General features: G+C 43.7%; 1 protein-coding gene across 1 annotated transcript; it reads right to left on the bottom strand.

The window, feature by feature from the left end:
• Positions 1 to 456: 456 nt before the first annotated feature.
• LOC144130063 (uncharacterized) lies at positions 457 to 8,904 on the bottom strand. The gene is made up of 5 exons (XM_077664087.1): positions 8,651 to 8,904; positions 7,794 to 7,887; positions 7,184 to 7,259; positions 5,020 to 5,131; positions 457 to 595 (listed from the first exon to the last, which is right to left on the bottom strand). Exons 1-5 carry the CDS (start codon positions 8,664 to 8,666, stop codon positions 483 to 485), a joined length of 411 nt encoding a protein of 136 aa, XP_077520213.1. The 5' UTR covers positions 8,667 to 8,904; the 3' UTR covers positions 457 to 482.
• Positions 8,905 to 9,718: the final 814 nt, after the last annotated feature.

Genomic DNA, 9,718 nt, shown 5'->3' with positions numbered 1-9,718 from the left:
TAGCCGTCAGCTTTATCATCAGATGCATTGCAAGCGCCAATGTCAATAAATACCAGCCCCAGTCAAAACGCACTACAGGATTCTAAGACAGAAAATTTCTGTAGTCTGTAGTCTTGTCGTATTTTGGGCACGTCTTGTGTAGTCTGTCTTGTCTTCTGTATTCTGTATTGTCTTTTGTAGTCCTGTCTTCTGTAGTCTGTCTTGTCTTTTATAGTCTGTCTTCTGTAGTTTGTCCTCTCTTTTGTAGTCTGTCTTGACTTCTGTAGTCTGCCTTGTCTTCTGTAGTGTGTCTTGTGTAGTGCTCGTACACTGTGTAACAGATGTGTCACCTGTCAATTAACACAGAATTTGTGTTCTGGAGTAGGCAATGCACAAGAATGCACAGCTTAATGGTCGCCTGTCAATTAACACAAGCTTTGTGCATTCCAGAGTAATTCGTGCACAAAACCACTAGAATTGAAATGAAAATGATCAATATTTATTTACTGTTTCGTGCTCTTTTTCGAGCTTGCTGATGCATGCTGTCCAGCGTTGTCCTGGCCGCAGGTTCCTAGATACATCGCCCATGAGCCAAGAAAAGTGGTTTTTGTCTTGGCTGAAAAAAAGAAAAAATAGAGATCACCGCTGCTACCTGCGCAAAAAGAATGCGAAAGCGTTGACGCCTCCTCGACACTGGTCGCCTTTCAAATTTGGCGCCATGGTTGTTTTCTCGTTGACTTGATTGGTTATCAATTAACTCTTATTTTACCCTCATTTCATCCCAGCAACGATTTCGAGTTTTCAGTTTTTCCTCCATGGATCGTTCCTGCCCACTCACTGAATACCCGCCCAGTCTAATCACCCGTTCATTGCCTTTCGCTTCTCAATAATTACCTAATTGCCTCTAATTTATCATTCTGTTTTATATCCCCTGGTTAAGTATAGGACACTTATCACTGGTCACGTGATTGCTCATTTCGAGTTTTCAAACTTGGCGCCAAGCTTTGGCTTTGTCCATACTTCCAGTTTTTCAAACGGCACTACGCTGTGGCTCCACCTACTTCCAGCGTTTTCAAATTTCGCGGCACTTTTTCTCTGGCCCAGCCACTTTTTGGACATTTTTGGCTGTAGATAATTATCAGATTATGAAATTTTCTTTTCGAGCAGCATCCTCACATCATCCTCTGCCAATTACACAACCAATCGTATGATGCTATCTCTTCTGAGTTGCCCACAACTGCTGCGGACACGATCCCCGGCAACATAGCCTAGTAAACTTCACTTTATTCAAAATGTTGTAATACTGAACAAGGCTTATGACTGGCCGAGTTGGTACTGACTCACCTTAAAACCAGCCAGAACACACAAGAAGACATGAGCTCAAGAGGCGGGACTAACAAAACTTTAATTGAAGATTTTGATTATTTGATTTGTGAGGGTTTAATGTCCCAAAGAGACTCAGGCTATGAGGAACGCCGTAGTGGAGGGCTCCAGAAATTTCGACCACCTGGGGTTCTTTAGCGTGCACTGACAACACATAGTACATGGGCCTCTAAATTTCGCCTTCATTGAAATTTGACTGGTGCGGCCAGGATCGCACCTGCGTCTTTTGGGACAGCAGCCGAGCGCTATAACCACTGAGCCACCGCGGCGGCATCATTGAAGGAAAGCCGCAAAAGAAGACTCGCGAAGAGATACAAGCGCACAATGACCCAAAGCAGTGAAAGGGCGAAGTGCAATCAAAGGTCGCTGGCATACTAATGAATCATCTAAAAAAGCAAATTCCTTACGGTGAAGGTTTTCCGATGGCTTAGCCACATGTGTCCTTAGCCTTACCGATGTATTTAGCCTCAACTATCTACCGACAGATTTATCCCTTCCATAAACCACTGATGTGTCGTGGAAATTAGGCGAGCAAAGAGAAAGGTCATCCTCAGATTTGCATTCACAAGATTGAGCATGCAGTGCCAGATTAGAATTTGTCTTCCCCCTATAGAGTGAAAGTGCTCAGTCAGGTGCGAATTCGGATATCTGCCTGTCTGCCCATATTAGTTGCAGCCATAAGGCAGTGGAACGCAATAAGCTCCATTACTTTTGCAAGTGGTGAACCTTTTTTTGTGACACTGTCCATTGTGGACAAGTACCCAGTTTTATAAAGCCTTTTTAATGGCGGCGCAAAGGCCTCCTGTCTTGCACTTCGCTGTTAAGACAACCGCAGCATTACGCTTTCCCGCGACTTTCTTGAGACTGAAATACTGTGGAGGTAAGGTGTATCAGCATCATCAGAGTATGTGCTCCTTACCCTCGAGCGAGTGAAAACATACTATGACAGGTTGTTGAGATGAGCAAGTGGGAACCCAACTGCTTGGAAATCTGCTACAAGAATGCGTCCTCAGCAGTGATGGCATGACTCATGTAAAACTGATGTCATGCATAGATTGCACACCCATCAAGTGTTTCCATCTTTACTGACCTTAACCAGCGACAAATACACCTCTTCACCATCCTTCCCCAGCAACGAGTGGTCCGACTCGTAGCTAAAAAGAGCCTTCCCCGATCTTTAGCTGTAGCCCCGACAAACATATTCGTCCACAAAGCGCAGGTCTGCATCAAGAAACTGCTAACGGTTCTGCTTAGACAATTCTGATGTAAAAGACAGGCCTTGACCGCATGCCTTAAAGATTCCTAAAACATCTTGTGCCAACTTATCTGACCCTTCTATGTCCAGAAAAATTAGATAGTCATGAACATAACGAAATGCTACTATTCCAAGGTCTTCCAAACAGGGCTCTAATGCCTTATCGACTTTAGACAAAAAAATGTTGCTGAGCAAAGGTACGACCTGCGTGTAAATACCGCCCTGCCAACTGACAAATGCAGATTTGCAGTAAAAGGGCAGCAGCCCCATGAAGCCAGCAACCGAAATCACGCAATCATCTGTAAAAGCATGTTCATTGTTTACCCTGATGCAGTTTGCACATGCCTCAGAGGTCTATCTTGTGACAATGAATAGTGCAGGCCCTCCATGTCGATGCTCACTGCAGAGCACCTGCCCAGGTTGCTGTCCACAAGAAACTAGAACTCCACTTTTGTGAGTTGGCAAGGCGGTATTTACATCAGAAATCAGGCATATGCAGAGGGTCCCAGGTTGCACTGTTCCTCCGCGACATTCTTCTGTCCAGAGTCGATACCGCATCAAAGCCCTGTTTGGAAGACCTCGGCATAGTAGCATTTCGTTATGTTGATAGCTACCCAATTTTTTTGCACAAGGAGGGCTCAGATAAGTTGGCACAAGACGTTTTAGAAACCTTTAGGCATGTGGTCAAAGCCTATCTTTTATATCTGAATTTCACTAAGCATAATCGTTTGTAGCTTCTTGACTTAGACCTGCGCTTTGCGGACGACCACATATGTTGGCGCCACAGCCCAAGATCAGGAAGCCTCTTAGCTACGAGTTTAACCACTCGAGGCTGGTGAAGGACAGGTTGGCAATCGCATGCATCACGACCGCTTTATGGAAGTCATGCCATCACAGTGTTTAGAATGCATTCTCGGAGCAGGTTTCCAAGCCAATGGCACCTGGTTTCCCACTTGCCCATCTCGCGCACCTGTCAGAGTGTGTTTTTACACTCTCGAGGGAACGGAACACCATTAACATGATGCTGACGTAGTTTAGCAGCACAAAAAGACGGGCTCTAAACCTTACCTCCACGCCATTTCTCACCGTCCCAAGAAAGTTGCACCAAAGTATGATGTTGCTGTTGTCTTGACCGCTAAAAGTAAGGTAGGAGCCCTTTGCTTCTTCGTTGAAACTAGGCTTGATACAACTACGGGTAATCATCCGCTATGCACAGTGGCAGATAAAAAATGTTCACTTGCAAACGTAAACGGGTTTTTTGCATTCCACTGCCTCGTAGATGAAACTACTATGGGCAGACAAGCAGATATCTGAATGTTCGCCTGGCTGAGAGCACTTTCACTGTATAGAGAGGAAGGCGAATTTTCACCTGACACTGCACGTTCAATCTCGTGAATGCAATCGGAGGACGACCTTTCTCTTTGCACGCCTGATTTCTGCGGCACATCAGTGGTTTAGGGAAGTGATAAATCTGTCCTTCCTGATATAGTCGAGGCTTACTACATCAGTAAGGGTAAAAACAAGTGCCTGGCTAAACCGTCGGTGAACCTTCACTGTAAGGAATTAGTTTTTTAGATGGTTTACTAGTACGTCAGTGCCTTTCGATTGTTTTTTGCCCTCTCACTGCTTTGGGGTTTTGCGTGCTTGAATCTCTTTGCAGGTCTTCTTTTGCCACTTTCCTTCAATGAAATTTCAGTTGTTCAGCCTCATCTTGTGCTCATCTCTTCTCCTGTTTTGTGTCTTCCGGCTAGTTTTGAGATGTAATACTGAATGCCGGAAGACAGCCATTTTAGAGTCAAGTGCACTTATAATGGCCACAGCTATAATGAATGTTCATTTAATAAGAAAATAGTGCTTACTTCATTCATTTATGCATGAAGTATATGACACTGCATCAAAATAAAAAAAGGACTAAACCTCTAACCCTCATGGCGAAACTGCAGTTACAGCAAACAAAAGGACACCATAAACCTGCCCCACATGCAAAAGCTTGCACTTCAGGCCAATGCAGAAATAAGATCAGATTACTTCCCAAACTGCATGACACTGCCACGCAAAGTAAAGATTGTGACAGGCAATAAAGGAGCAACAAAAAAGCGAACTGTAGGTAGCAGCCAATCTCATGCACACAAGCTACAATGTCAGGCCAACATAGACATGGAAGAAATTTGAAAAAAAAGCCACAACAAGCACATAATTTTTATGGTTTTCACAGCCCTTTAAATGGCAAATACTTTCCTGAAACAACATAACAGAAGCGGCCATTTTTTTTCGGCAATCAATTTTTTTCATGTACTTCATTATTCTTGAAGCATGGGCGGGCATAGAGTAGTCAGATTAGTGCATGCATTCCTAAGCAATGCCATGCCAAAAACTGTACTTGCAGAAAAAGCTTGCCTTACTGAGTGAATACCACTGGCCATCCACTAATTTCCCAGCCTGCTCCAGGTCCCTGGCAAAAATCACACTCAACTTGGTGGCTTGCACAACTTCCATGCAACTCTTGGTCTTTAGCTGGAAAAAAATTGAGGGATCAGTGAGATATCAAATTTTACATGCATTGCTTTGTTTCAATGACAGACTAAGAAAAAACAGCGGTTTCTGTGAGCGCAACTATTTTTCCACACTAGCTTTCTACAGTAAACCACGTTTATCCCGACCTATTTCACACTGACTTGCTGCACGGCCCCAGCACTACTACTCTATGGTTTCAAATGCTTGTTAGCTCTGAGCCTTTGGGCTTGCACTCGTTAATGCAGAAAACCTCGGAAAGGGCAACCAGAGCTTCCAGCTTTAAGCCATAGGTATTCAGAAGCTCAGTGGTCTGTGGGAGAACTTTTGGCTGGGTGACACAGTAGCAAATGCTGCTCCAGCTACTTTCACTCCAAAGCAAAAAACTCGCACAGCAGAGACCTGTCCTCCATTTTGCATTGCAGAAACAATCACTGAAATTCAAAGCACGCATACTAAATGCACACCTACCTTCCAACACAGCTTCATAATAATGGGTATAATAATTGGAATGAAATACCAGTCACTACATGTAGTTTTCAGTTTATCCAAAAATTATTAGCAACCGACAAACAACAAACATTAAAAGGGAAATAAAATAACCAGAATTGTTTAAAACATTTGTCAGAAGAATTATGTGACATCCACTACACTCCAGCAGTTCTTCGGCATGGTGCACCTTCAAACCACACTTTCTTACAGGCACATTTGCACAGAAATTGCATTGAACCTAATCTTTAAGAATCTTTATTGGTGCAACAGTAGGGAGAAACCAGGTTTTACTCAAAACGAAGGGCCCTACACATTGCATCACAAGCCCAGATGGTGCACTTGAGTCGCCTCTTATGCTTATGCAAGAAACAGGAACAGAGATATATTGACTAAATCAAAAAAAGAGGAAGTGCAATGCATGTGTAATGCAGAGAAGATATAAGCAATACCACACTAAAACACTGGGAGGATTCCAAGAGTAGGTGAATGCATGAATGGGTGGCAATCAGATGGCTAAATGAGATTAGGAAATTTGAGGAAAAAGGGTGGTAGCATGTGGCACAGGACACAGTTACCTAAAATGAACTAGAGAACCATTGTTCTGCACTAATTTTATCAGCACATTCACACGACAGACAAAATCACTAACTCCAGGAACGGACTGCGCATCATGCAACTCAATGTCAATCACCATTGGAAATGGCACCAGCACCGCAGACTGCACATGAGGAAAAGTAGACATATTTTTGCTCTCAACTTTGAGCAGCAGTCAGCTGCGCTTTTCAGAGCAAAACTCTAAATTACGGCAACATTGGCACTTTGTTTTACTGACATGAGGGTGCTTGTGAGCGTGTAAGTCTCATGTTTGTTTTGCACCAAATGTGTTAATTGCGAGGTATGTTTAACTAAAGAGGGGCATCTAACATGGGCATCAGCTCTTCATTACTTCCCTTCTATATCCCTCCCTTATATCACGGTTCAAGTGTCCACCAAAATGTGAGACAATTACTGTTACATTTCCTTGAATTTTCCTTCAACTAATTTTAAATTTTTAAAGTATACAGCTTTAAGAAGGTAGAGGTACAAACTGTGCAGTATAACCATATGCTATGGCAATAAACCAGCAATAAATCTGTGCTGACAGCAGCTTGCCCAGTGCATTGCAAGGATGCTATGCCATACTAGGATTGGTGTCATCGTGCAATGTTACATTACTGACTGACAATTTGGTCTCTGTATCAGAAATACTGGTAAACCATCATTGTAGAGCACAATGTTTTTAAAGGAATAAGTGAACATATAGGTCCTTTTCAAGGACACATATGCATACCAGGCAACAGGTGTGCAATGTCAAAGCACGTTTATGTTAACAGCAGCTGCGTCAAGAGCTACATCAGCGACTATATTTTGTACAAGTCTACAGTTCCGGTAATTATAAGCTGAGGTACTGCTGTGACGTGCATGTAGAGTTTCATGCATTTCTAAGCCTAGCTGCAAGCCTATATGGAAAATATTTTTCTAAATAGGCAGCTAAGATATGCATCACTGAAAAAGAATAACTACCATGAACGGATCAGGAGGAATGACACAGCCGAAGGCAGGAAGCACGCATGGCCCAATAGATGCTAGCCGCTGGCAACTGCAAATAAATACATCCAGAGCAACAGCTGTCAGTGGCTGTAGCCATGTCATGAATGACAAGAGAGGAAATCGTCTACTGCTTTAAAAACTAAACTTAGATGTAATATAAGTAAATAAAAAACCAATGAGCTAGCCCATGACAAAAGAAATGAACAGATTTTATGTAATGCACCCATATACATTCTTTGAGAAGAGTCGCAATAACTGTTACAACCACACTGAAAGATGAGCTGGCTGAAATACCGCACACCAATTTGAATATAGGATGTGCAAGTTTTCATGAATTCCTATCATGCTGCCTTGCACCAATGTCTAGGTATTAAATTGAAAGTTGCAACCAGTCTGCCTTGGTTAAATGAGAAGAGAGAATGGAAAAAAGCATGCCTTCACTAGCAAGAAGCTTGATATCTCACAGCACAGCTTAGCATCATAGAAAAATTGCTAGCGCATTTAACAAATCTGCATACAATTAAAAGCTGCACAAATTTGTCGACCGGCAATGCAAGTAAGGGAAAGAGAAACAAAAAAATACCAAAGAACACTCGTGAGTGCGGCGAAGGGAGGTCTGTGGATAGGATCCCGTGCCTGGGAAGAGTTCCGAGCTCGGAGAATCGCCGGCACCACCGCTGATGGCACGCAACCAAGAATAAATAACAAAGCGAAAATATGTAACAAAAAAAAATATCGACAATGGCGAACGACTTGAATGCGGGCCGCAAAAGCGAGGGATATAGCAAAAAGGTAGAAATCCTAAATAATTGTGCAGTTGCATCTCCGACAGCTCGCAGTGCTCAGAAGGAGAGGAAGCATCAACGTTTACAGCTCAGGAGACGCAAGATTGATCTAACTTTGACATAACACTGCCTCAAATCCTGTTCCACTGGGGAAGCACAGACAAGTTTACAAATGACAAGGCGATGAATTTGAACTAGCCTTTCGCATGCGATCACTGTCTCAGAATTTAGTATGGCGCATATTAAGGCACAAGCACTAATCCGATGAGTACTAACCCTGAGCAAAATAGTGCGGTGTCTGATCGCAGTTGGCCTAGCGCAAACGCTCTGCCGCGCGGCACTTCTCGCTCACCGTCTTCTAAGCAGTGCAAATCCATGCTTTTTCACCGAGTGTCGAAGCGCTAGCAAGCGAAAGCGTAACTCTGTTGTGATATCTGGTGCCATTTTTATTTACCACGGCACGCGAGTACTAAATGCACATAAAGACAATGAGAACAACACTTGTCATGCGGGATATAGGCCCTGCTTTTCTGGCGCCGCATTATAGCTGTGGCAACCGCAGGCGGATTGCCTCCACTCACATCCCTATATAGCCGCATACAAATAGCGCGTGTGAATACAGATCATTAGCAAAGAAACGCAGAGCGGGACTCACCGGCCATGCGATTCATCCAGGCTTAGTAAAACGGCGCAGGAGTCTTCGTTCCCTTTACAGATGACAATATGTCCCAGCAGTGTCTTTCTTCATGGCTTACCCGTAGAAACTCGCCAATGTTGACAGGCCGAAATCGTGGTCGTTGGCTTCCAAAACACACTCCTGCTCACCTTCCTATTGAATGAGTTCTTCACACGTGTCCGCCGTACAAGTACACAAGCAATGCCTCAAAGAGGCAAATAACACAAACACGACGCGCCGGTTGCGCTGCAATGGCGCCGACGGCTGCGCTTTCGTGTCGGTGAAAAATTGAAACCGACAAAAAAATTTGTTTTTTAAACCATGAATATTTATATTACCTTCACAACAAATACAATGCATTTATTTTAAATTATTTTTAGATTATTTAAGAATACTAAAGCGCTTTCAGTTACTTTTTCTGGCATGTCGTTTGTAGAAGCTGCGATCCTGTGATCCCCTGAAGAGACCCGGATGCCCTAGCAGACGACGGAGCAGACGACGGAGCAGACGACGGTGTTGACAGAATGCAATTTCGTTTGATGCCAGATAAAATCACTAAGTTGCGACCAAAACAGCGAAGAAAAGCGCCGTATCTCAAGCTGGCGAATATCGTGGATAAGTTGAACGCAATTGGCACGATGGAGAGTAGCTGCGATGCATTAATTTGCGTGACACTGGCACGCTCACCGGAGATCATGAAACTTAACAGCTTAATCGGTGACCAGTACAAGCGGATTGCTTTGATATCAACGGCGTTACGAAACTACGTCGATACTTTCGTCTCACTTAAGCTAATATGCAACAGCGGCTAGCACTCGCCGCATCCTGATCGCGTGTAGTTTAACAAGCATGAGCCCACACTCTAAGAAAAAAAGGAGTGGTCTTAGTCCTTTGAGGGGGTAAAGCCACTGACGCTGTGGCGACCCCCTTTTGGTGTAACGTTACACCTTCGTCGGGGGCCTAAGTGCGCACAGTGTAATGTTTAGGCTGTTATCGGGGTAATGTTATTCCGTCTGCCCAAGTGTAAGTATAACCCTTTGATGACTA

The sequence above is a fragment of the Amblyomma americanum genome, chromosome 4 (assembly GCF_052857255.1).
Source record: "Amblyomma americanum isolate KBUSLIRL-KWMA chromosome 4, ASM5285725v1, whole genome shotgun sequence".
Lineage (NCBI taxonomy): Eukaryota > Metazoa > Arthropoda > Arachnida > Ixodida > Ixodidae > Amblyomma > Amblyomma americanum.
Note: the sequence above shows the minus strand (reverse complement) of the source record. Positions and strands in the feature narration are given on the sequence as shown.